General features: G+C 34.8%; 1 protein-coding gene across 7 annotated transcripts in view; it reads right to left on the reverse strand.

Moving 5' to 3' along the window:
* The window catches only part of PCDH15 (protocadherin related 15), a 1,046,857-nt gene that overhangs the window by 164,043 nt on the left and 855,077 nt on the right, over positions 1 to 27,737 (reverse strand). For all 7 annotated transcript variants that reach the window (XM_027528919.1, XM_027528921.1, XM_027528918.1 and 4 more), the window contains one exon: positions 380 to 489. In XM_027528919.1, coding sequence (XP_027384720.1) covers positions 380 to 489 — 110 coding nt within the window. The remainder of the gene's footprint in view (positions 1 to 379; positions 490 to 27,737) is intronic.

The following is a 27,737-nucleotide window of genomic DNA, read 5'->3' on the forward strand; positions in this document are numbered from 1 at the left end:
GAAAGTACATATGCATTACTTTTGAATAAATGTCATTAAATATCCCTAAATCAGGGGGAGGTGAAGGCTTTCAGAACTGGATATTGAGTATTCCCTAATGGAAATTAATAGCCTTTGTCAATATAACTGGATTTTCAATCAGATTTAACACATAATTACATTTAAGTTAGACACAGCTTACTAGAAAGATAAACAGTAATGAAATCTGAAATTTATTCCAAATCTAAGTTTATTGTTTTATGATGAAAAGTGTTAGTCACTTAGTTGTGTTCAACTCCGTGCAACCCCATAGAGTGTAGCTTACCAGTCTTCTCTGTCCATGGAATTCTCTAGGCAAGAATGCTGGAATGGATTGCCATTTGACTAAACAGATACTCACCCTCTTCATTTCCTGCAACAATGGAGTATACAATGCTCTGATTGATGGCTGCAGCAGAAATTACACCCACCATAGTCCCTCTGGTTGCAAGTTCACTTACTGGAGGAGGTCTGCAGGGTGTAAGAGAAGATAACTTATTTTTATTGTCCATTTCCTCATGATGGAGCTTTGTATTTAATAATATAATATGTTAATTTTGTGTTTGTTATTATTTGAATAGTACTATTTTTGAAATTTTCAACAAAATACTGCATTCAGACCCTAGGCCTAACAAGTTGTGTTCAAAATTATGCAAATGTTCTTCATTAAGAAAGTCTTGTCATCTGTACATTACTGCTTCAGCATCTCAAAAAAACTGTACAAAATTCATTTTGCTTGTCTCTGAAAAAAGTCCTGAATAGAATGCAGTAGGTAGATACAACTTGCTATCTCAAGTTGCTGAAGAAAAATATGGCTTTTATGTTGGTAATATTAGCATATTTAAGCAAACAACCTTCAGTTTCTTTCTAGTCTAGTCCTTATCCTTGCTCTACTATAAAATTTTTAACTGTCCTAAAAGTATTTGAATGGATGACATCATAAAATTAATATTTATTTTGACTTCACTTATTTTACTTAACTTTAACCATATTATGCCCCCATACAGTGATACTTAATTTTATCCATTTAAAACATTTTATTGAACTATAGTTGATTTACAATGTTATGTTAACTTCTTCTACATGTAAAAGTAACTCATTATACATATATAGTCTTTTTCATTGTTATTTTCCATTAGAATTTATTACAGGATATGGAATATAGTTCTCTGTGTTATATAATAGGACCTTGTTCTTTATTCATTCTGTATTTAGTCATTTTCATGATACTTAATTTTTAAAATATGTTTTCAACAACATACTATCTTATGTTCCAAAACTCCATTTTATTTTACAATATTGGTCACTGCAACTAGGCTATTAGAACTTTATTTTCATAAACCAATGAAAATAATCTCACTCTTATAATTCACAGACATTTATATCATCCAGCTTCCAAAAAAAATAGAAAATTCTTAAACATAAATTTCTGAATCTTGTTATAGTCCAATCAACCTATCCAAGCCATCTGACTTCTAAAGATTTAGCCTCTTTTCTCAAACTGATAAGATAAATCCTACTGTCACTCTTTCACGAGGCCTTTCATCTTTCAGTACTTACTCTTTCAATATTATCCTGCCTTTTTGTCACCACCTTCTGAGTTCTTCTAATCTAGATTACATTACACAATTATATATTGTACTTAATGAAGCCTTTTCTAACAAATTCTGAGCTACCAATACAGTATGAAAAATTAATTACATACAATCCTTCATAAACATCTTGTCCAAAATAGTATGTTCTTTGCCACTGTACTCCATATATTTGGCAGGCTAAAATTACCTAAATGTAAAGTGACCTATCTTACTGATAACTGCTATAGCACTTAATGGTGGTCCACTTCTCCACTGCATGGTCAATAACTATTTCTTGATAAAGTGTAAGAACTAATCTGAATAATTTTAATAAAATTTAATTTATCCATTTATTGACTTAATTTTACTTCTCTGCATATTTTGTCTTCTTTTTTAATAGCATCCAGGTATAGTTTTGGACAACCATATCTCCTTAATTATTAGTCTAACTGTTTTGGGGAGAACTGACTGACTCGATGGACATGCATTTGAGAAAGCTCGGGAGTTGGTGATGGACCGGAAGCCTGCATCCTACAGTCCATGAGGTCACAAAGAGTTGGACAGGACTGAGCGACTGAACTGAACTGACCAAATCCCCAGGGTATACGCATAGACACATTACCCAGCTCTGGCTAATGAGGGCATTTTACGTTTATTGCTCATGTTCATATGTGACAAATCTCTCGTGCAAACCCAATGAAAGTCTTGACCAAGAATGTTACTGTAACTAATAAAACATACACACAAAGAAAGTTTTGTTATTGTTGGCTAGAATTTTAATGTTTGTGCCTATAAGAAGGTTCTTGTTAATAATACCAACACAAATGAAATAACTAAAGGTTGAAAATATATCCACTACACTTTGATTAGTATTCTAAATGCTGTCATACTTGAAGCTGGGTAAACTCATAATTTCAGTTACTATTAGTAAAACAAAATTCTCCTGCATTTCTCCTTATATCTAGTTTTTCAGTCCCTTGAAATCAAGAGTTCCAAGTAATTTAAAAAAATATTTAGATAAAAAAGGATACATTCACCCAAGTAGGCACTTTTAAAGAAAGTTATCTGAGATAACACAATTTTATTTTATAAGCAATTCATCTAGACATTGTTACAGTGTCACTTCAGTGAAATAGGGGTGACTTTTGTAACCTTGAACCTAAAATGACAGGTGTCTACCGCTAAAAAGTAAGGCACTTAGAAAAGTGGCACTAAGATTATTTTGATGGACTAATTTGATTATGAATAGAAATCTTTTGTATGATATTTTAGATTATAAACAGACATTGAGACTAATTGTTATTTGCCACATTGGCTTGTGGTTGACCTCAGTGATTGTGAACTCCTTAAACCTGGAAAGGATTAAAATTAGAGAGCTATGGAAACACAGTATGATCCTCCATGATCTTCCACTTTGGTAGCCCTACCCTTGTGTATCCATTTCTCTTTGTTGGAGGGTCAGACTGTGACTTGTCTCTAATGAACAGAATACAGCAAAGAAGATGGGATGTCACTTCAGTGATTATATTCAGTTCAGTTCAGTTCAGTCCAGTCGCTCAGTCGTGTTCGACTCTTTGCGACCCCATGAATTGCAGCACACCAGGCCTCCCTGTCCATCACCAAATCCCGGAGTTCACTCAGACTCACGTCCATCGAGTCAGTGATGCCATCTCATCCTCTGTCGTCCCCTTTTCCTCCTGCCCCCAATCCTTCTCAGCATCAGAGTCTTTTCCAATGAGTCAACTCTTCGCATGAGGTGGCCAAAGTACTGAAGTTTCAGCTTTAGCATCATTCCTTCCAAAGAAATCCCAGGGCTGATCTCTTTCAGAATGGAGTGATTATGTTACATAAGATTATAACTTTTCATTCTTGCTAGTAGACTCTGACTACCTCCCTTGCTGGATTTAATGAAGTGAGTGGTGATGTGAGATGGTGCTGCTGCTGCTAAGTCACTCCAGTCGTGTCTGACTCTGTGTGACCCCATAGACGGCAGCCCACCAGGCTCCCCCGTCCCTGGGATTCTCCAGGCAAGAACACTAGAGTGGGTTGCCATTTCCTTCTCCAATGCATGAAAGTGAAAAGTGAAAGTGAAGTCGCTTAGTCATGTCTGACCCCCAGCGACCCCATGGACTGCCGCCTGTCAGGCTCCTCCATCCATGGGATTTTCCAGGCAAGAGTACTGGAGTGGGGTGCCATTGCCTTCTCCGTGCGAGATGGTGAGTTCTGACCGATAATAAGCAAGCAACTAAGACCCTCATTCCAACATCAATGTGGAACTGAACCCAGTCAACAAAAGCATGAGCTTGGAGGTGGACTGTTCCCTTGTTAAGCCTCAGTGAGATTCTAGCCCCAGACAACATTCTGACTAAAACCTGTGTGAGAATGTGAAACAGAGGACACAGATAACACATTCCTGACCTATTAAAACATGCTAGTGATATTATATATTGTGTATTGCTCCTTTTATGTCTTTTAGTGTTTGTCTTATGTATCGAGGTGCTCCTATGTTGGGTGCATAGACATTTATAACTGTTATGTCTTCCTCTCGGATTGATCACTTGACCATTATGTAGTGTCCTTCCTTATCTCTTGTAATCGTCTTCATTTTAAGGTCTATTTTGTCTAATATGAGGCTGGGTACTACAGCTTTATACACAATGAGTTGTATGAGCTGCTTGTATATTTTGGAAATTAATCCTTTGTCACTTGTTTCATACACTATTTTCTCCCATTCTGAGGGTTTTCTTTTCATCTTGCTTATAGTTTCCTTTGTTGTGCAAAAGTTTTTAAGTTTAATCAGGTACTACTTGTTTACTTTTGTTTTTATTTCCTTTACTCTAGGAGGTGGGTCATAGAGGATCTTGCTTTGATTTATGTCATCAAGTATTCTGCCTATGATTTCTAGGCATTTCTAAGAATTTTATAGTTTCTGGTTTTACATTTAGGTCTTTAATCCATTTTGAGTTTATCTTTGTGTGTTGTGTTAGGAAGTGTTCTAATTTCATTTTTTTACTCGTAGCTGTCCAGTTTTCCCAGCACCATTTATTGAAGAGGCTGTCTTTGTCCCATTGTATATTCTTGCCTCCTTTGTCAACAATAAGGTACCCATAGGTGTATGGGTTTATTTCTGGGCTTTCTATCTTGTTCCATTGGTCTATATTTCTGTTTTTGTGCCAGTACCATACTGTCTTGATGACTGTAGCTTTGTACTATAATCTGAAGCCAGGAAGGTTGATACCTTCAGCTCCATTCTTCTTTCTCAAGACTTCTTTGGCTGTTCAGGGTCTTTGTGTTTCCAAATGAATTATGAATATTTTTGTTCTAGTTGTGTGGAAAATGCCATTGGTAATTTAATAGAGATCACATTGAATCTATAGATTGCATTTGGTAGTATAGTAATTTTCACAATATTGATTCTTCCTACCCAGGAACATGGAATATCTCTCCACCTGTTTTAGTTATCTTTGATTTATTTCATTAGTGTTTTATAATTTTCTGTGTACAGTTCTTTTGTCTTCTTAGGTAAGTTTATTCCTAGATATTTAATTCTTTTTGTTGTAATGGTGAATGGGATTGATTCTTTAATTTCTCTTTCTGATTTTTCACTGTTCATATATAGAAATGCAAGTGATTTCGGTGTACTGATTTTGTATCCTGCAAATTTGCTAAATTCACTGATTACCTGTAGTAATTTTCTGATACTATATTTAGGGTTTTCTATGTACAGTATAATGTCATCTACAAACAGTGAGAGATTAATTTCTTCTTTTCTGATGTGGATTCCTTTCTTTTTTTTTTTTTCCTCCTCTGATTGCTATAGCTAGGACATCCAGAATTATCTTGAATAATAGTGGTCAAAGTGGACACCCGTGTCTTGTTCCTGATCTTAGGGGTAATGCTTTCAGTTTTCACCACTGAGAATAATATTTGCTGTAGGTTTATCATATATGGCCTTTACTATGTTGAGGCAGGTTCCTTCTATGCCCATCTTTTGAAGAATTTCAATCATAAATGGGTGTTGAATTTTGTGAAAGGTTTTTCTGCATCTATTGAGATTATCATATGGTTTTATCTTTCAATGTGTTAATACGGTGTATCACATGGATTGATTTGCATATATTGAAGAATCCTTGCATTCCTGGAATAAATCCAACTTGATCATGGTTGACTTTTGATGTGTTGCTGAATTCTGTTTGCTAACATTTTGTTGAGGATTTTTGCATCTATGTTCTTCAGTGATATTGGCCTGTAGTTTCTTTCTTTGTGTTGTCTTTGTCTAGTTTTGGTATCAGGGTGGTGGTTGCCTGGTAGAATAAGTTTGAAAGTGTTCCTTCCTCTGAAAATTTTGGAAATAATTTTAGAAGGATAGGCATTAGCTCTTCTCTCAATGTTTAATAGAATTCTCATGTGAAGCCATCTGGTCCTGGGGTTTTGTTTTTTGGGGAGATTTTTGATCACAGCTTCAATTTCAGTGCTTGTAATTGGGTTGTTCGTAATTTCTATTTCTTCCTGCTTCAGTCTTGGAAGATTGAACTTTTCTAAGAATCTCTCCATTTCTTCCAGGTTATCCATTTTATTGCCATATTGTTCATAATAGTGTCTTACAATCCTTTGTATTTCTGCATTGTCTATTGTAAACTCTCCTTTTTCATTTCTAATTTTGTTGATTTGATTCTATTCTCTTTTTTTCTTGATGAGTCTGGCTAAAGGTTTGTCAATTTTGTTTATCTTCTCAAAGAACCAGCTTTTAGTTTTATGAATCTTTACTATTGGTTCTTTCATTTCTTTTTCATTTATTTCTGCTTGGATCTTTATGATGTCTTTCCTTCTACTAATTTTGGGGATTTTGTTTTGTTTGTTGTTCTTTTTCCAGTTGTTTTAGGTATAAAGTTATTTTGTTTATTCAACGTTTTTCTTGTTTATTGAGGTAGGATTGTATTGCTATAAACTTCCCTCTTAGAACTCCTTTTGCTGAATCCCATAGGTTTTGAGTTGTTATGTTTTCATTGTCATTTGTTTCTAGAATTTTTTTTAATTTCCCTTTTGATTTCTTCAGTAACCTGTTGGTTATTCAGAAATGTGTTGTTTAATCCCTGTGTGTGTGTGTGTGTGTGTTTTCTTACAGTTTTGTTTTTTAATTCTTGTAATTGATATCTGGTCTCATAGCCTTGTGGTTGGAAAAGATGCTTGATATGATTTCCATTTCCTTAAATTTACTGAGGTTTGATTTGTGACCCAAGATGTGCTCTATCCTGGAGAATGTTCCATGTGCACTTGAGAAGAAAGTGTATTCTTCTGCATTTGGATGGACTGTCCTGAAGACATTGAGATCCATCTCATCTAATGTGTCATTTAAGACTTGTGTTTCCTTATTAATTTTCTGTTTTGATGATCTGCCCATTGGTGTGAGTGGGGTGTTAAAGTAGGAGTACTATTATTGTGTTGCTGTCAATTTCTCCTTTTATGTCTTTTAGTGTTTGTCTTATGTATCGAGGTGCTCCTATGTTGGGTGCATAGACATTTACAACTGTTACGTCTTCCTCTCAGATTGATCACTTGACCATTATGTAGTGTCCTTCCTTATCTCTTGTAATCGTCTTCATTTTAAGGTCTATTTTGTCTAATGTGAGGCTGGCTACTACAGCTTTCTTTTGTTTCCCATTTGCACAGAATATATTTTTCCATCCTCTCACTTTCAGCCTATATGTGTCTTTAGGTCTAAGTGGGTTTCTTGTAGACAGCATATAAATGGGTCTTGTTTTTGTATCCATTCAGCCAGTCTGTGTCTTTTGGTTGGCACATTTAATGTGTTTACACTTAAATTAATTATTGATATATATGCTCCTGTTGCAATTTTCTTAATTGTTTGGGGTTGATTTTGTATATGTTTTTTCTTCTCTCGTATTTCTTGACTATATAAGTCCATTTAACATTTGTTGTAAAGCTGGTTTGATGGTACTGAATTCTCTTAACTTTTGCTTGTCTGAAAAGATTTTTATTTCTCTAATAATTTTGAATCCTTGCTGGGTACAGTAATCTTGGTTGTAGATTTTTCCCTTTCAGTACTTTAAATATATCCTGCCATTCCCTTCTAGCCTGCAAAGTTTCTGCTGAAAGATCAACTGTTAAGTGTATAGGGTTTCCCTGTATGTTATTTGTTGCTTCTCCATTGCTGCTTTTAATATTCTTTCTTCGCGTTTAGTCTTTGTTAGTTTGATTAGTATGTGTCTTGTTGTATTTTCCTCCTTGAGTTTATTCTGTATGGGACTCTTTGTACTTCTTGGACTTGATTATTTCCTTTTCCATGTTGGGGAAATTTTCAACCATAATCTCTTCAAAATTTTTCTCATACCCTTTCTTTTTCTCTTCTTCATCTGGGACCCCTATAATTCGAATGTTGATGTGTTTGAGATTGTCCCAGAGGTCTCTGAGACTATGCTCAGCTGTTTTCATCCTTTTGACTTTATTTTATGCTTCAGAAGTTATTTCAACCATTTTATCTTCCAGCTCATTGATTCATTCTTCTGCTTCAGATATTCTTTTATTGATTCCTTCTAGAGTATTTTTAATTTCAGTAATTATGTTGTTTGTCTCTGTATGTTTTTTCTTTAATTTTTCTAGGTCTTTGTTAATTGATTCTTGTATTTTCTGCATTTTGTTTTCAAGGTTTTTGATCATCTTTACTATCATTATTCTGAATTCTTTTTCAGGTAGTTTGCCTATTTCCTCTTCATTTATTTGGACTTCTGTGTTTCTTGTTTATTTCTTCATTTGTGTAGTATTTCACTGACTTTTCATTATTTATTTATTTTAACTTATTGTGTTTGAGATCTCTTTTTCACAGGCTTCAAGGTTGAATTCTTTCTTCCTTTTGGTTTCTGCCCTCCTAAGGTTGGTCCAGTGGTTTTTGTAAACTTCTTATAGGGTGGGATTTGTGCTGAGTATTTGCTTGTTTGTTTTGTTTTTCCTCTGATGGATAAGGCTGAGTGAGGTGATAATCCTGTCTGCTGATGATTGGGTTTGTATTTTTGTTTTGTTTGTTGTTTAACACACCTGCACAGGATGCTACTGGTGGTTGGATGATGCTGGGTCTTGTATTCAAGTGGTTTAATTTGTGTGAGTTCTTACTATTTGATACTCCCTAGGGTTAGTTCTCTGGTAGTCTAGCGTCTTAGACTCAGTGCTCCCACTCCAAAGGCTCAGGGCTTCATCTTGAGTTCTGTGTGGTTCTATATATTCTTTTCCACTGGTCAGGTACTCCTGTCTGCTCATCTGGTGTTCTGCATGCATTTCTCTGTGTTTTAATTCATTACATTTGTAGTGGCATTGTTATGGTGCAATAGATAAGTAATACATGTGGTCTGGATAAAAGAGCAATTATTATTGACTTACTAAGGTCAAATTTCATACAACTTGTTGATGTAACATACATTTGTCATAGTGTGATCATTTGCATATACTGAATTTCTTTTTTGCAGAAACAGACACAGTTTACTTATCTATCTTGTTACTACATGAGGTAAGAACTAAATCTTATACTTTCCATAATTAATTTATAACTGGATCCTTATAAAGTACAGAAATATAAAAAGTCTACATTAATTTTCTCTTAGCTTTAACATTATAAAAAATACCATTTCTCATTACAAACTCTAAAAATAAAATATTTTATGCATATTTTTGTATAATCAGGATGAAAATAATTAATACTAAGAAAAAGATATTGGCATAGTTTCAGAAGGAATTTAAATCGTATGTCCACCACTAAAAACATTTAAATTTCTATTTGTTAGTAAATGTTTAAAACAGATTTACTTCTAGACAAAATATCTCATTAACCTTTGTCTTAATTGTGTCAACATGCTTCTTTCTATCAGAATCAAAACATACTATAAAAATGCAGTTTTCTCCTGGCTAGGATTAAAAGAACCTTTATAATAATGAGCGTTAGATCACAACATTTCAACTCTTCTATTTATTGCCAGACAGAGGCCATTTTATTTTTGTTTTATGCCCTAGAAAGTACCAGTTACATGATGGGGCAAATTATATGTTCCCTTTCGAGTCACATATAACTTGAACATAAAATGTAGTACATGTGCATGCTTAGTCGCTCAGTCCTGTCTGACGTTTTGCGACCTTGTGGACTGTACCCCACCAAGCTAATATGGAAAGTAGAAGTTGGTGTAAATCAGGATGCATAAAATCAGATGTCAGAAAAGATAAGAAAATAACAATATTGAATGAAATGGACATAAATTAAGGGGAGAAAGATGGGAACCTGAAATTCAAGAATTCTACTGTTTAAAACTAGATTTACTGCCAACATAATTGAGACAAAGCCCTCTAACACTTGAAACAGCTAGGGCTCAAAAGTGAAAATATACAGCTTTACTGATGAAGCCTAAGAGTCAAAAGAGCAACCGGATTCCTGTTCCTCAGAAAATGGTTGTTGAGAGGATGCTTAAGGAAATGGTTATATCTTAGACAGGCATACAAGTTGACCCTGGAGAGATTAATGGTTTTACATTTTTGAAATGTCTTAAGGAAGGGCCTTCAGTAAAAGGTTTTTTTTGTTTGTTTGTTTGTTTTTACCAAGCTTGAGCTGAATCAGGCTTCATATCCACATGTGCTGACATTTTCCTGTTGAGAACACTGGGTACTATTTTTCCCTCAAGTGCAACACTTTGGTGATAGTTTACGTCAGGTTTCTTTCCTTTTTTTTTTTTTTTTTTCTTTTATTTTTTAACTTTACAATATTGTATTGGTTTTGCCATATATCAACATGAATCCACCACAGGTATACATGTGTTCCCCATCCTGAACCCTCCTCCCTCCCCATACCATCCCTCTGGGTCTTCCCAGTGCACCAGCCCCAAGCATCCAGTATGGTGCATCGAACCTGGACTGGAGACTCGTTTCATACATGATATTATACATGTTTCAATGCCATTCTCCCAAATCTTCCCACCCTCTCCCTCTCCCACAGAGTCCAAGAGACTGTTCTATACATCAGTGTCTCTTTTACTGTCTCGTACACAGGGTTATTGTTACCATCTTTCTAAATTCCATATATATGTGTTAGTATACTGTATTGGTGTTTTTCTTTCTGGCTTACTTCACTCTGTAAAATAGGCTCCAGTTTCATCCACCTCATTAGAATAGATTCAAATGTATTCTTTTTAATGGCTGAGTAATACTCCATTGTGTATATGTACCACAGCTTTCTTATCCATTCATCTGCTGATGGACATCGAACAAGACAAGGGTGCCCACTTTCACCATTACTATTCAACATAGTTTTGGAAGTTTTGGCCACAGCAATTAGAGCAGAAAAAGAAATAAAAAGAATCCAAATTGGAAAAGAAGTAAAACTCTTTTCTTTTTCTTTTTGCCACTCTATACAACATGTGGTATCTTAGTTGCCAGACCACAGACTGAACCCCTGCCAACCATAGTGGAAGCACAGAGTCTTAACCACTGGACCAAATCACCAGGGAAGGGTTTCTTTCCTTGTATTGTACAGTTCTGTGGTTTGGACAGAGGTAAAAAGTCATATATTCACCATTATATTTTCATACAGAATATTTCCAATGACTGAAAATCTGGTCCTCATTTGTCTATCCCCCTTGTTGATGCTGTTCAGTCGCTAAGTCATGTCCTATTCTTTGCAACCCCATGGACTGCAGCACATCAGGCTTCCCTGTCCTCTAATACCTCCTGAAGTTTGTTCAAATTCAGTCCACTGAGTTGGTGATTCTATCTAACCATCTTATCTTCTGTCACCCTCTTCTCTTTTTGCCTTCAATCTTTCCCGGCATCAGGATCTTTTCCAATGAGTCAGTTCTTTGCATCAGGTAGCCAAAGTATTGGAGCTTCAGTATTGGAACTTCAGCTTCATTTGAGACACAGTGATTCCAATGAATATTTAGGGTTGATTTCCTTTAGATTTGATGGTTTGACCTTGCAGTTCCAGAGACTCTCGAGTCTTCTCCAGCACCATAATTCAAAAGCATCAATTCTTAAGCACTCAGCCTTCTTTATGGTCCAACTCTCAACATCTGTATATGACTACTGGAAAAAGCATAGCTTTGACTATGTGGACCTTTGTCAGAAAAGTGATTTCTCTGTTTTTTAATGCACTAATTTCCTTCCAGGGAGCAAGCATCTTTTAAATTCATGGCTGCAGCCACCATTTGCAGTGATTTTGGAGCCCAGGAAAATAAAATATGCCACTGTTTCCACTTTTTCCACTTTTTCCACCCACTTGCAGTGAAGTGATGGGACTGGATGACATGATCTTATTTTTTTTAATGTTGAATTTTAAGCCAGTTTTTTTCACTCTCCTCCTTCATCCTCATAAAGAGGCTCTTTAGTTCTTCTTCAATTTCTGTCATTAGTACAGTATCATCTGTACATCTGAGGTTCTTGATATTTCTCCCAACAATCTTCATTCCAGCTAGTGATTCATCCAGCCTAGAATTTTACATGATGTACTCTGCAAATAAGCTAAATAAACAGGGTGACAATACATATCCTTGACAGACTCCTTTCCCAATTTTAAACTGGTCCATTGTTTCATGTCCAGTTCTAACTATTGCTTTTTAGTCCATATACAGATTTCTAAGGAGGCAGGTAAGGTGGTCTCATCTCTTTAAGAAATTTTCCACACTTAGTTTTGATCTACACAATCAGAGGTTTTAGTGTAGTCAATGAGGCAGAGTAGATGTTTTTTTGGAACTCCCTTGTTTTTTCCAGATTTCAACAAATGTTGGCTATTTGATTTCTGTTTCCTCTGACTCTTCAAAAACCAGCTTATACATCTGAAAATTCTTGGTTCACAGATTCCTTAAGACTTGCTTGAAAGATTTTGAGCATTGCCCTGCTAGCATATGAAATGAGTGCAATCATATGGTAGTTTGAACAGTCTTTGGCATTGCCCTTCTTTGGGATTAGAATGAAAACTGACATTTTCCAGTCCTGAGACCAATGCTATGTATTCCAAACTTGCTCACAGGTTGAGCACAGCACTTTAGTAACATCATCTTTTAAGATTTGAAATAGCTCAGTTGGAATTCCATCACCTCTACTGCCTTTGTTCATAGTAATGCTTCCTAAGGCCCACTAGACTTCACACTCCAGAATGCCTGGCTCTAGATGAGTAACTGAACCAGGCGGGCTATTATTCATGGGGCCTTAGAGTCAGACACAACTGAGCACACATGCATCCTTTAAGATAACTGCACCAGAAACTGGCTTAATTTGGAAAATATAGATTATAATAAATCTCTCAATTAAACATATTAAAAAATCTGAATAATGACAATACTAAAATAACAGAATGTATAGTTTCCAAATGTTAGTTCCAAATTTTACAGTAAAAATATAGATAAAACAATTATTCTACAATTTAAAATTTACTTTTATTGTTAGTATCAAGAAGTGACAATAAAAGTAAATGTTATATGTGTTACATAAAGCTCCTAATTATTTTAAATGCTGTGCAGTTTAGGATATAAAAGTGTTTGTAAATAGATGCTATAAAATTTCACTGGGATTCAATCTGGCTCTATTGCTTTCTTTCTACTGAGAGACAAATTAATTTATTTTGACATGTTTGAATTCAATATATTTGCAAATCAGTAGCAATTAAGGAACTGTTTTTATATCTTCTATAAGGGAATTTAATGAAAATAGGAAGAAAAAAAATACCCACCAGAACTCCTATTATTTGTAACCTTGGAGTAATTGTATCAGGGTAATCTAATGTTACATATTTAACTGAGAAAAACAGTTAAAAAAAACATGAATCAAGAGAGAGATTGTAAAGTTAAAAAATAAAGTTAAATTTAAAAAAAAAAAAAAAAGAGAGAGAGAGAGAGAGAGATGCCAGCTATCCCAGAGTTCTTAGGATGGACTGTAGATAAGAAAATGGATAAAAGACCAGTGGTTAGAAGTTGTTTTTTAAATCTTTTCTGAAAGGTGATTTCTATTGTTAGGAGTTCTGCTTCTATTCAGATCCACAAAGTGTTCCCATTTGGAAGACAAGAAAACTGAGGTCCTGAGTAGTAAATACTTTCATTTATAAAAGGCCCCCAGGGGATTCAGATAGGAATGGCTTGAATATCATGTCTTTGGGGGGAAAGGGGACTTTGTCTCTGCCACCTTCCTCTTTCTTTTTCTTCCCACACTCTACTCATCAGGCTTCAGTCTTAGTCCTACAGCAATGAATGTCATTTCATGGACTAGAATTAAGCTGAGAAAACTCTCCTTTGATTCTAATAACTCTGAGTTTAAATTCTGACTCTCATATTTACTAGTTACATGACCCTGGAGAAATTTTTACTTTCTCTAATCTTAGTTTTTATCTAGGAAATGGGGAAATTAATTAGATCAGAAGATTATTGAGTTTACTAAAGGATATAATATGTACAAAAAGTTTTCCTTACACTTTGCACATAATAGGTACTCCATAAATTATAGACATTGCTAGTACATTATTTTATAAGCTACGCTTCTGAAAGTTTACTTTCAATACTGTAATGACATATAGCTTTCTCTCATATACAGTAGAAACAATAAAAATAAAATTAGAATATGTGTAATTATTAAATCTATCTTGGCTAATATTGTTCACTTTAGTTCAGTTGCTTAGTCCTGTCCAGCTCTTTGTGACCCCATGAACCGCAGCACACCAGGCCCCCCTGTCCATCACCAACTGCCAGAGTTCACCCAAACCCAGGTTCATTGAGTCGGTGATATCATCCAGCCATCTCATCCTCAGTTGTCCCCTTCTCCTCCTGCCCTCAATCTTTCCCAGCATCAGGGTCTTTTCAAATGAGTTGGCTCTTCACATCAGGGGGCCAAAGTATAGGAGTTTCAGTCTCAACATCAGTCCCTCAAATGACTGGTTGGATCTCCTTGCAGTCCAAGGGACTCTCAAGTGTCTTCTCCAACACCACAGTTCAAAAGCATCAATTCTTCGGTGCTCAGCCTTCTTTATAGTCCAACTCTCACATCCATACATGACCACACGACTAGATGGACCTTTGTTGGCAAAGTAATGTCTCTGCTTTTTAATATGCTGTCTAGGTTGGTCATAACTTTCCTTCCAAGGAACAAGCGTCTTAATTTCATGGCTGCAGTCACCATCCGCAGTGATTTTGCAGCCCCAAAATATAAAGTCTGACACTATTTCCACTGTTTCCCCATCTATTTCCCATGAAGTGGTGGGACCAGATGCCATGATCTTCATTTTCTGAATGTTGAGCTTTAAGCCAACTTTTTCACTCTCCTCTTTCACTTTCATCCGGGGGCTCTTTAGTTCTTTTCCACTTTCTGCCATAAGGGTGGTGTCATCTGCGTATCTGAGGTTATTAATATTTCTCCTGGTAATCTTGAATCCAGCTTGTTCTTCCTCTAGCCCAGCGTTTTTCATGATGTACTCTGCATATAAGTTAAATAAGTTTAATTACCCCTTGAGGTCCAGGCCTGGATCCAGACCTGCCACCCCGAGAGTGGTGAGGAGGCAGTGGCCCTGGTGGAGGATTGGCACTGAGAGGCCCAGGCCATGGGGCAGCGGGTGAGGCAAAGAGCCTGTTCTTCATGGAGCAGGCCTTGGAGGTAGTGGGGCTGCTGCCAGGTGGATAATTGCCAAAACCATAGTAGTAATGTTATCATTTGTCTAACTCAATGAAACTAATCCATGCTTTGTGGGGCCACCCAAGAAGGATGGGTCATGGAGGAGAGATCTGATAGAATGTGGTCCACTGGAGAAGGGAATGGAAACCACTTCAGAATTCTTGCCTTTAGAACCCCATTAACAGTATGAAAAGGCCAAAAGATAGGACACTGGAAGATGAACTCCCCAGGTCGGAAGGTGCCCAATATGCTACTGGAAATCACTGGAGAAATAACTCCAGAAAGAATGAAGGGATGGAGCCAAAGCAAAAACAACACCCAGTTGTGAATGGGACTGGTGGTTGAAGCAGGGTTTGATGCTGTAAAGAGCAATATTGCATAGGACCCTGGAATGTTAGGTCCATGAATCAAGACAAATTGGAAGTGATCAAACAGGAGATGGAAGAGTGAACGTCAGCCTTCTAGGAATCAGCGAAATAAGATGGACTGGAATGGGTGAATTTAACTCAGATGACCATTATATCTACTACTGCGGGCAGGAATCCCTTAGAAGAAATGGAGTAGCCATCATAGTCAACAAAAGAGTCGGAAATGCAGTACTTGAATGCAGTCTCAAAAATGACAGAATGATCTCTGTTTGTTTCCAAGGCAAATCATTCAATATCATGGTAATCCAAGTCTATGCCCTGACCAGTAACGCTGAAGAACCTGAAGTTGAAGTTCTATGAAGACCTACAAAACATTCTAGAACTAACACCCCAAAAAAGATGTCCTTTTCATTATAGGGGACTGGAATGCAAAAGTAGGAAGTCAAGAAACACCTGGAGTAACAGGCAAATTTGGCCTTGGTATACGGAATGAAACAGGGCAAAGGCTAATAGAGTTTTTCCAAGAGAATGCACTGGTTATAGCAAACACCCTCTTCCAACAACACAAGAGAAGACTCTACACTGGACATCACCAGATGGTCAACACCGAAATCAGATTGATTATATTCTTTGCAGCCCAAGATGGAGAAGCTCTATACAGTCAACAAAAACAAGACCAGGAGCTGACTGTGGCTCAGATCATGAACTCCTTATTGCCTAATTCAGACTGAAATTGAAGAAAGTGGAGAAAACCAGTAGACCATTCAGGTATGACCTAAATCAAATCCCTTAAGACTATACAGTGGAAGTGAGAAATAGATTTAAGGGCTAATATTGTATGTGATGTTTTATGCATTCTGATTTTCCCTTTTAAGTTCTCAGTCACACACCAATTTTACATCTAAAATGGGATAGTATTTTTCTTTTTACTATTTTTACAGCTTTAAATTCATAGACATTTTGGAGTCATTCAAAAACAACTAGTATAGGGTGGGATTGGTATAAGCTGCCTATGAAACTTAAAAACAATGACAATAAAATCAATTAACTTGTGAATAATGTATAAAATATGTGTAATATTATTCACAGTCTGTATGCATAGACTTTTATTCATCCATTCAATAAGTATTTATTGAACATGTACTATGTGCCTGACACTCACTAGGCAATAAAATCACAAAGGCAGGGTAGAGGAAGTGAATTATGCAGTCATTAAGCTTATAGCTTCACAAACAGACAACTGTCTAAACAGTTATAGCTAAATGTAGTAGACACATTAATATCAGATACCTAGTTATAAATTTAGTGGAAAACAAAGCATGCACCACTTATATTTTATATTCCCCACATTCCTACAAAGTTACTGTAAGTAGAGTCAGGGGTCTGTGTGGTTTGATGAAATGACTAGACCAGGAATATTCATTTCTGGCTAATTGATTTACTTATTAAAAATAGGTCATAATATATTTATATACTTAGTATGACCTCTGAGAAAATAGTTTTGCATTTTGGCTTATTTACCTCCATAAGAATTTTTCGTTTTCCCTTTACAGAGGAAATTATACATTTGGACTTTCATAAAAGTGTGACAGTATAGTTTTGAAATTTTAGAAGGGCATGACAGTAAACATTTGAAGCATTCTCTAATGCTTTTACTTTCTGTTGATTCCACTAGACTCTATGCCATTAGGTATATATGAAACTGTCATATAAAGATGAGAAATCACCATAGAATCTTGAAATATATTAGTGTAGTCAGGCACATAACATCAAAAAAGAGGAAAAGTTACTTTTGTAGAATGTTTAATATTTCAATTCAAATTCTTCATTTAACAGCCTGCAATGCAGAAGACCCCAACTTGATTCCTGGGTTGGGAAGATCCTCTGCAGAAGGGATAGGCTATCCACGCCAGTACTCTTGGGCTTCCCTAATGGCTCAACAAGTAAAGAAGCCACCTGCAATGTGGGAGACCTGGGTATGATTCCTGGATTGAAAAGATCCCCTGGAGAAGGGAAAGGCTACCCGCTCCAGTATTCTGGCCTGGAGAATTCCATGGACTGTATGGAATTCAGTGAGGTCCCTGAAATCCATGGGATCCAAAATAAACACGACTAAGTGACTCACTTTTACTTCATTCTCTACGTTTAACAGTTGAATGAATGTACTATCTCAAAAGTAACAGTAAAAGTAGACGTTCAAATTCTGCTAGAATTTCTAAGAAAGGAAGAGATAATAAGTCATTTTTCATTGTGTCAATCATACCCTAGAAAGATAGTAAACATTTATAATCACACCATCCAGGTAGGAAGATATATAGTCAGTATTCAGTACCATAAGATACATAAACTCATCATTATTTTAGGAAGTTGGGATATTTCATTTCCATTTAAAACTTTTGCCAAGGAAGTTGCAATTAATACATTAATTCTACATTGAGTTTTTATCATGATGCATTTGTATATATGTAAATATGTATAATATTATTCAGTCATAAAAAAAGAAGAGAATCCTGCCATTGTGACAACATGGACAGATCATGAGAGCCTATGCTAAGTGAAATAGGTCAGTGAAGGCAAATACTGTCTGATCTCATAAATATGTGAAATCTAAATAAAAAAAGGAAACTCACAGAAACAGAGAACAAGTTGATGGCTGCCAGAAATAGGAGGAGGGAGGTAGGTGGTGAGGAAACCAGGTAAAGGCAGTCAAAAGGTACAAGCTTCTAGTTAAAAGACAAGCAAGTTCTGGGAAAGAATGTACAGCATGCCAACTACAGTTAAAAATACTATATTGCATGCTTGATTGCTAAACGAGTAGATATTAAAAGTCTTCATCATGAGAACAAAATTAACTATCTGAGGTGATGAATGTTAACTAAATTTATCTTAGTAATTATTTTGTAATACATAAATTTTCAAATTATTGTCTTGCACAGTTTTAAATGAATACAATGTTGCATGTCAATTATATCTCAATAAAGCTGGAAAAATAGTTATAGTTAGATATCTCCTACCCAGTTTTTTAAAATCTATATGGCATTCCTAGTTATTAAATTTTGAAAGAAGTTTAAAAAGCCTGAGAGGTTGTTCTGACAAACCAGACTTAGCATCAACATTTCCCCTTAAATAGGGTAGTTTATTATTTAGAATCCATTAGATAAAAATTTAAATGTCCATTTTCTAGAAACTGATTCATAAGGCTTACTATGTCTGATTGGCAATTTTATTTTCCTCTCTTTTTTGTATAATGCCGTACATTGAGAAATGAAAATATAGAAATAAAATAATCATGTAAACACATCTGACACCTGGAATATTTTTTTTTGGTTTGAGATGTAAATGTTATAAAAGTAGAAATAATGCACAATAGCATTTTTAAGACATTTTTAAATGTTAATTTGTTTACCTTTATTTTGATGTGGACAATTTTTAAAGTCTTTACTGACTTTAATATTATAATATTGCCTCCATTTTCTATGTTTCGTTTTCTTTGGGATTCAAAGTCCAGCATACACCGTAGAAAGTACATGCTTACCAGGTTTTCAATGTCTTCCCAATACTCATGGGACAAAACTCAAATCTTTAATATGTCCCATATTTCTGCCTCATCTTACAGTAGCTTATTTTCATTCTTTCTTCCTCAGCCATACAGACCTTCTTTAAATCTTGGAATGTGTTTTCTTCTTTTTCAATGTAGAAGTTTTATAGAACTAATTTCTTTTTAACTCCTGACCCCATTATATTCCTTCACCTACAAGTCTAATTATTACTTATTTATATCTCAACTCCTGTTTTTTCAAAAAAAAATTTCCTCTGATATCCCCTATTGCTGCATTGTATAACTTGTTTTATGTGCTCATAAGACTATGTTCCTTTCTTCAATGTTACCTATAAATTTGTATTTATAATCTGTTTCTTATGATAATTTTTGTCTACTACTCATAAGATCTCTGAGGGGATGAATCATGTATACTTTGTTCAGTGTTACTGTTTCTACTGCAGTTATGTGTTCAATCAACATCCACCGATGGGATGAGAAAAGGAAGTATTGCAACTTGAATACAGCAATCATTTTACATCATTTTAAACATTTTCAATGTTTGTGTTTTCCTATGAATTTTTAGAGAGAGCATCAGTTCCCTATTAACTGTTCTGTTTTATACTCTGTGCATAGCATTCTGCTGACATTTTTAAAAATCATTAAATTAGTGTACAACTATACTGGGTGAACTAACAAAATTTAAAGTAAAATAGCTTTGATTTTTCTGCTTCATCTTTTTCATCCTACTCTGAACTGAAATTCACAGCTCAAAGAACATTAGGAGAACTTCTGTAAAAAGACAAGTAAACTATACCATCAGTGAGATAGAAATAGGGTTCACAAATAATTCTGTAAGGGACCTGGACATCTTTAAACTTGACTCTAAACTCTGGGACTACATCTATATGACAATCGTTGAAGGAGTTATTTCATTTATAAAGATGATTATAAGAATAACAACTGCTTTCTTAAGCATGTTTTCCGAACCTAGTAGTTTATAAAGTTCTTTATCTCATATATAAAGTAATTATTGGATCCTGGCTGCAGTCCATGGGGTCGCGAAGAGTCGGACACGACTGAGTGACTTCACTTTCACTTTTCACTTTCATGCTTTGGAGAAGGAAATGGCAACCCACTTCAGTGTTCTTGCCTTGAGAATCACCGGGATGGGGGAGCCTGGTGGGCTGCTGTATATGGGGTCGCACAGAGTCGGACACGACTGAAGCGACTTAGCAGCAGCAGCAGGGAGCTTAGACAACTTGCCCAAATTCAATGAACAGATGATGAGTGTTGCAGCCAGGATTTAAACCTTAAGACCCCATTAATTATGTTATTTTGCTTCTAAAAAAGTTTACATTTACTATCAACAAAATAAAAGTAAAGTGCCACATTATATGTTGTACTTGAACCAAAATTTCTCATAGGCAGAAATGCAACAAAAGAAGAGAATATATAATAACTCTTTTCATAGAAGAGCTTGCTTTAAATTCGAAACAGTGTATTTAAAATGAACTGTTAGAACTTGAGTCCTTTGTTGTTGGAAGACTTGCTTCACTCTGCTCTATGAGCAAATGTCAAACTATACATAACCTTGAAAATGTGAAGGAGAAATTGAATTCCATGTGGATACAGAGAAAGCCTGTGAAACCTGAAATGAAGGATTGTCAGAGTTACTCTTTCAATAGTTAAAGAGGCAAAATCTATTATCTTTGAGGCAAGATATTGGTAGTGCCATAAAAAGACAGGAAAGGTTATCTTCAAGTAAAGTCAGCTCTTATATTGAACAATAAATCTAAATTAAAATAGAAAACATTAGTAATTAAATGATGCTCTCTGAATGTCAGTTTACTTTATATTTTTAGTTTTCATGTAGAGTTCTTTTTCATTCTTTGAAGTCAAGATCAATAGTTTTCCCTAAACTACTGTATTTATTGATTAAAAACCTTTTTTCAAAATTCCCAAGTCCAAATTTGTATGGTTTATATAAGAATAATGGCAATGTTCCTCGATATATGGTAATTTTAATTCTCTTGAATAATAAAATAACTAGAACTGCTCACTCACCATTTCCTTGACCATTATGATAACATTGTTTTCATTCTTCATAGTATATAAATATGGATTTCTGGATTTTAAATTATGCTTTTTCTCTATTTTTGTATATTAGGAAATAGACTTTATTTTTTAGAGTTCTTTATAAAATCTACTCTGTCTTTATTCAATATAAAACCATTTGAGGAACTTATCTTGGAAAAAATAGTACAAAATGTTTTGTATTTTATTTATTATAAGATTAATTCACATTAATCTGCAAAGTATTAATTTTTACTTTAATAGGAAAACTAATATGATTATGTTCTTCCTTCAAGGGGTTTTAATTTGTTCAAGAGGTTAATAAAAAGACCTTAGGAATATTTGCCCCTTCTGTTTTATATATATACAAATATAAATTTTAAGTTTCTATTTTGTGTAAATTACATTTTAATATACATAAATCCCTAAAAATTAATATAATAAATATGACATTAAATCATGCAAAGTTTAATAGTCAATGTTGATACACTTCCATTTTAAATAAATATCAAAATATGTCTATATGGGTAACATTTTTTCAGAAAATTTGTAAACAATTGTCTTTGGTAAAATCGTTGGTAAGTTGTATAGGATACTGCATTTCCCATTCAAAATCAATATTCACATTTAGACTCTATGATCTATTGCAGACATGTTGACCTTTCCATGATATTTACCTCTAAAACTCATGACAAGTGAATCCCAGTGTGCTTAAGTCTTAGTTCATCATCTTGAGAAGGCCAAATGCCATTCTGCTAAAAGCTAACTCACTTGACCTACAGGAGTCAATCTAGTCTCAAGTAATGCTATGTGTCTAAACTACTATTGGGATTTTGATATTTCTGTTTGGATTAAATGAAAGATGTATAAAATGTGTTTTCTGACTATGACAGTAAAAGTATTTTCCAGAAGATCCAAGTAATAATTGGCTGAAAACCTCTTATCAGTTATGCACACATGTGGTAGCAATGAGAGTGCCTCATAGGGCTCTGACTATAGGAAGCACACTTAACCAAGGTTCTAGTTGCTGTGCTCTGCTGTATTTGTTGTTGTTCAGTCACTAAGTTATGTCTGACTCTTTGTGACCCCATGGACTGCAGCACATCAGGCTGCCCTGTCCTTCACTATAACTGAAGTAGCTCAAATTCATGACCACTGAGTCGAAGATGCCATCTAACCATCTCATCCTCTGTTCCTCCCTTCTCCTCTTGCCTCAATCTTTCCCAGCATCAGGGTCTTGTCTATTGAGTCAGCCCTTCGCATCAGATGGCCAAAGTATTGGAACTTCAGCAATACTCCTTCCAATTAATATTCAGGGTTGATTTCCTTTAGGATTGACTGGTTTGATCTTCCTGCCCAAGGGACTCTCAAGTCTTCTCCAGCACCACAATTGAAAGCATCAATTCTTCAGTGCTCAGACTTTTTTTATTGGCTAACTTAAACATCTGTTAATGTTGATGGGAAAAACCAGAGCTTTGACTATGTGGACCTTTGTCAGCAAAGGGATATCTTTGCTTTTTAAATATGTAGCCTATGTTTGTCATATTTTTTTCTGTTTATAAAAAGATCATTTTCCTAAGATCTGCTTATAGATAATGATAAAGAAAAGCAGAGATGTTAAGGCAATTCCCTTCCTGGTTTGACTCTCCAGATATCATGTAGAAACTTGCTAAAATGATACATTAGTCACTCAAATAACACAGTAGGCTAGCATGTTTATTTATGAGCTTTTCTCCCTGTTCTTCACTTGAGGTCAGAATGTATGTGCTTTATATGTTCTTCTAGCCTTACTCTGCTTCCTTCTCATTTCTCTCCCACAGATTTTTCCTCTAATAAAATACTTGATGTCTAATTGTTAGAAGACAAACCTGAATTAACACATGAGCTTAAAGGGATCAAAATTCTAAGGGAGTATTAGTATTTTGAAATATATAAATTAAATTCAAAGTGTTCATGAACATTTACAGAAAAAGTTCTAGAAATGAAGATGAAAAATTTTAAAGGATATTAATATAGAATTTAATATACACATTAAAGTATTCATATATTGACATATTAAAATGAAGATGAATAAATTGAATGCTTAATATATGTTAATTTATGTGGGGACAAAAAAAGAAAAAAGAAATCCCTGACTGTGATAGTTAACCATATTAAAACTAACAATGTAGAAGAGCTTGTCATATGAATTTATTTAACTAGTGTGAGAAACTGGAATTTATACTTCTATTAGTGCGGCAACTACATGGTTACTATCATTTTTTTCTGTTCCACATTAATGTCAGGCATTACCATGTACACAGAGTTCTCTTTCCCAATAAGTACTACCCTAATCAAGATACCTGCTCATAATTAAGAGAAGAGTATTTTTTGTCACACCTCTCCTTAAGGAAGAAGTTTAGCTCAGTTTTATTTGAACTGTAGCAAAACATGCCACCCCAAAATAGACTGCTTTGGTATATTGATTATTTGGGGCAGTAGGTACTTAGAAAATGGCAAATGCAGTGAGAAGCTTTTTTTGAGTTCCCTTATCTCTTCTAAAGACAGATTTTCCAAAAGGAATTCAATCGTCATGAATTCTTTTCAAAGAGTTTCACTGACCAGGAAAGACTGAATCTTTTCACAGGAGGGGAGACTAGAATTGGATAGCACATCCAGGCAAACTCCGCCTGAACTGTCATACATTCCATCTGTTGTAAGGGTCCCATTCACATTTCCTAAAATTATTTACTATCTCCCAAGTGGCCTGCACCTCCCTCCTCATTTCCTATTAAGATTATATTTCATCCAGAATTCTAAAGCTACCTCTTTGAATTATCCATCTTCCTGTGTATATCTCATGTATGCATGAGATACATGTATTTATAAACTTGTTTGTTTTTCTCTTGTTAATTTGTATTTTATGACAAGAATCTCAGTTAATAAGTCTGAAGTTTACAAGAAAAGATATTTTTCCTTCCCTATATAGTTACACTACTTGAAATGACTAAATTATAAAATTGATGAAAGTTCAGAAAAAAATGCATAAAAATAATTTAAAGGAATAAATATACTGAGAATAACCTCAGCATGAAGAATAACTTCCCAATATTCATAGCTATACAAGGATTGAAGAGGCAAATTTCTCACAAATTTAAGTTTCTTAGAGGAACCCAGTCAACTTTGTGGCAAGGATATTAGAGGAATCAAAAATTAAACTATTAGCCTGAATAAATGGTCTTTATGGTCGATTTCATTCATTTCATGGTATGACTTTGAGAATAGAATTTTTATGAGTATGATTAACCTATTTTTCTGTCTTCCAATGAAAATCAAATGGTGAAAAATGGTTTAAATTATATAAGACTGAATATGTTTTAGAGAAACTTAATTGTCTGAATGGTAATAACTCAAAATTTATGATTATTTGTGTAAAGTAGGGGCTAATAATCAGACTTATTCATTGGGAAAAGAAAATGCAGCCAGCTGCATTATTTTGAGAAAGGAGGGTTGCTTCGACAACCAAAGATAAAGACATGCCATTATCTATAAGAAATTTATTTCAAGGGAAGAAAAGAGGGAGAATAAAGAAGGATGATTTATAAATCAAATATAATCCAATAAAAATTAAAAAATAAAAACATATACAGGAAAAATGTAGGATGAACAAAGATAAGCAACTGTGGAAAAGTAATTAAACAATGTGATGAGGCTAAAAAGAAGATACACTTATTTTATCAAAGTCTGTTTTGATACAAGTATATTATATTTCATTTCCCATTAAATTTTTTTTTTTCCCCTAGTACAGGGAAGGCATCTCTCACACTGGGAGTTTTTAATTGCCTGTTTTCAGGGGGAAAAGGTGAGATTAGAATGCCCTTCTTGCATTTATTGATTGTTTTTTTTTTAAGTGCTTTCACCTCCAAATAAACCTATGTCAAATAGCATATTCTGCCATTCTTTAACTCTAACAAAAAGGATAATTAAGGATTAATCACATTGTTTAGCATCTCTGGAAATTTTGTGCATTCAGCTGAGGCAGTAATTGAACCTGAAAAAAAAAAAAATAACAGAGGGAAGGGGACATATGAAGTTTACACATTTCTGCCTTTATTTCTTTCTCCTTCCCTTTATTTCTCCCTTATTTCTCTTTTTCTTTCTTTGTTTCTTTCTTTCTCTCTCTCTCTCGCTTCCCCTCTCCCTCCTTCTTTCCCTCTTTTTCTTTCGTGAAGGGAAACTGTGTCGGTCTTCACAGCAATTAGAAATATTGTAAGCATTCTGACAAAGATTCTGGTTAACCATATAAAAAGAATATACTAAAAAGAATAAAACACTCTCTCACAAATAGTAGTTTTAAGATGACAAACTGAAAAATATTGTAACATATAATTTTTAAAAAGCTTCTAAAATGATTAATATATTATGGGATTAATCATAACTAGCTAATATGACAATAAATTAAATTTATTGCTCACATAACAGTTCATTGAGGGCTTCCTAAGCAGGCAGCTCTTCTTTAAGCTGAGTTTCAGAGACTTAGGTCCCTTTTATCTTGTATTTCTACAACTGTCAACATATGGATCCCAAAGTTCCTTGGGTATTGTTTCCATTTCACTCACCCAAGGAAAAAAGGTTAATTGAGGCCAAGAAATGGTGTAGACAATATTGTTCCATATTTTATTGGCCATAACTCAGTCACAGGGATCCACTAGAAAGTGAGGCTAGGGAAAGTGCTCTAGCTGTATACCCAGGAGGGAGAGGAAAGGATTTAGGAAGCATCCAGGCACTTCTGCTATGCACTATTCCAAAACCTTTAAAAGAATGGAGAAATAATTGATGAAGAAAATAATTATCACCCTTAGGTTTCTTTTTAAAAATAGTTCATTCCACATTTTACATCAAATTTAAGCCTATGTAAAATATAAGTTCAAAAGAGAAGGGGGCCACAGAGGATAAGATGTTTGGATGGCATCATTGACTCAATGGACACGAGTCTGAGCAAATACCAGGATATAGTGAAGGACAGGAAAGCCTGGCATGCTGCAGTCCATGGGTTTGCAGAGGGTCAGACATGACTGAGGGACTGAACAACAACAATAAAATTTACATTTATTCATAATGCAGAATTTTCTATCAGTATTTGAAATGACGTTTGTATTATCCAGGTTTTCTGGCTTTATGACAGAAAACAAAGCAATCCTGTTTAGTATCTAAGTGCTATTAAGTCCATTACGGCAATTATACTGATTCTTGTATAGAATTTTCTTTGTAAACTGTAGGATGCAACAAGATTACCTAAATGCCTTTATGTGCCAGAATAATAAATGAACTTGATAGTCAAGGGCACTATTTGCAATTGTTAGAAATGTTCTTCTGGAAGGTCAAAGAATTCTTCCACATATACTAATGTGACTATTTTAATTTTAGCACCAAATAATTGGCTAGCTTTTCTTCTCAGTTAACAGCGTTATTAATGAAATCTATTTGCAGTTAGTAGTTCTATGCAGAGAAGATAAGAAATGGTAAATTATTCATTGGACAAAACATCCATATTTTTAAAAGTGACATTAAACAAAGACAGTTAAAAAAAAAAATTGTTGGAGCAATGCCCTGATGCAATCCATGATCTTGGCCTTAATTCACAATATTTTAGCTAAAAGAGTTAATGAGCACTATAATGGAGAGGTCTGGAGGGATGTATCTATTACTAAGGAAGTGATTTCAAGTGAAAGCACAGGAAAAAAAAAAAGAATAAAAGGACATCAATTTCTGAGTTTATTTAAAGGGAAGGTGTTACACAGTATACTTTTTTCTTCTTTGGGGACTTTCAAAGAAAGACTAGATATGAGGTGAGAAGCTTTAGAGAACAAGAGTGGGACTTTTGTTGAGCTGAAGCTGAGGGATATCTGAACTGACCTAAAATACTAGATACAATTTTTGTAACCATTTGATCTAGGTAAGTGGAGAAATAACTCCGGAAAGAATGAAGGGATGGAGCCAAATCAAAAGCAACACCCAATTGTGGATGTGACTGGTGATAGAAGCAACGTCCGATGCTGTAAAGAACAATATTGCATAGGAACCTGGAATGTCAGGTCCATGAATCAAGGCAAATTGGAAGTAGTCAAAAAGGAGATGCCAAGAGTAAACGTCAACATTCTAGGAATCAGAAAACTAAGATGGACTGGAATGGCTGAATTTAACTTAGATGACCATTATATCTACTACCGTGGGTAGGAATCCCTTAGAAGAAGTGGAGTACCCATCATAGTCAACAAAAGAGTCGGAAATGCAGTACTTGGATGCAATCTCAAAAACGACAGAATGATCTGTTTGTTTCCAAGGCAAACCATTCAATATCACGGTAATCCAAGTCTATGCCCCAAAATGCTGAAGAAGCTGAAGTTGAACAGTTCTGTGAAGACCTACAAGACATTCTAGAACTAACACCCAAAAAGGATGTCCTTTTCATTATAGGGGACTGGAACGCAAAAGTAGGAACTCAAAAAAAAAAAAAAAAAAAAAAAAAGTAGGAACTCAAGA

Source organism: Bos indicus x Bos taurus, chromosome 26 (assembly GCF_003369695.1).
Source record: "Bos indicus x Bos taurus breed Angus x Brahman F1 hybrid chromosome 26, Bos_hybrid_MaternalHap_v2.0, whole genome shotgun sequence".
In the NCBI taxonomy this organism is placed as follows: domain Eukaryota; kingdom Metazoa; phylum Chordata; class Mammalia; order Artiodactyla; family Bovidae; genus Bos; species Bos indicus x Bos taurus.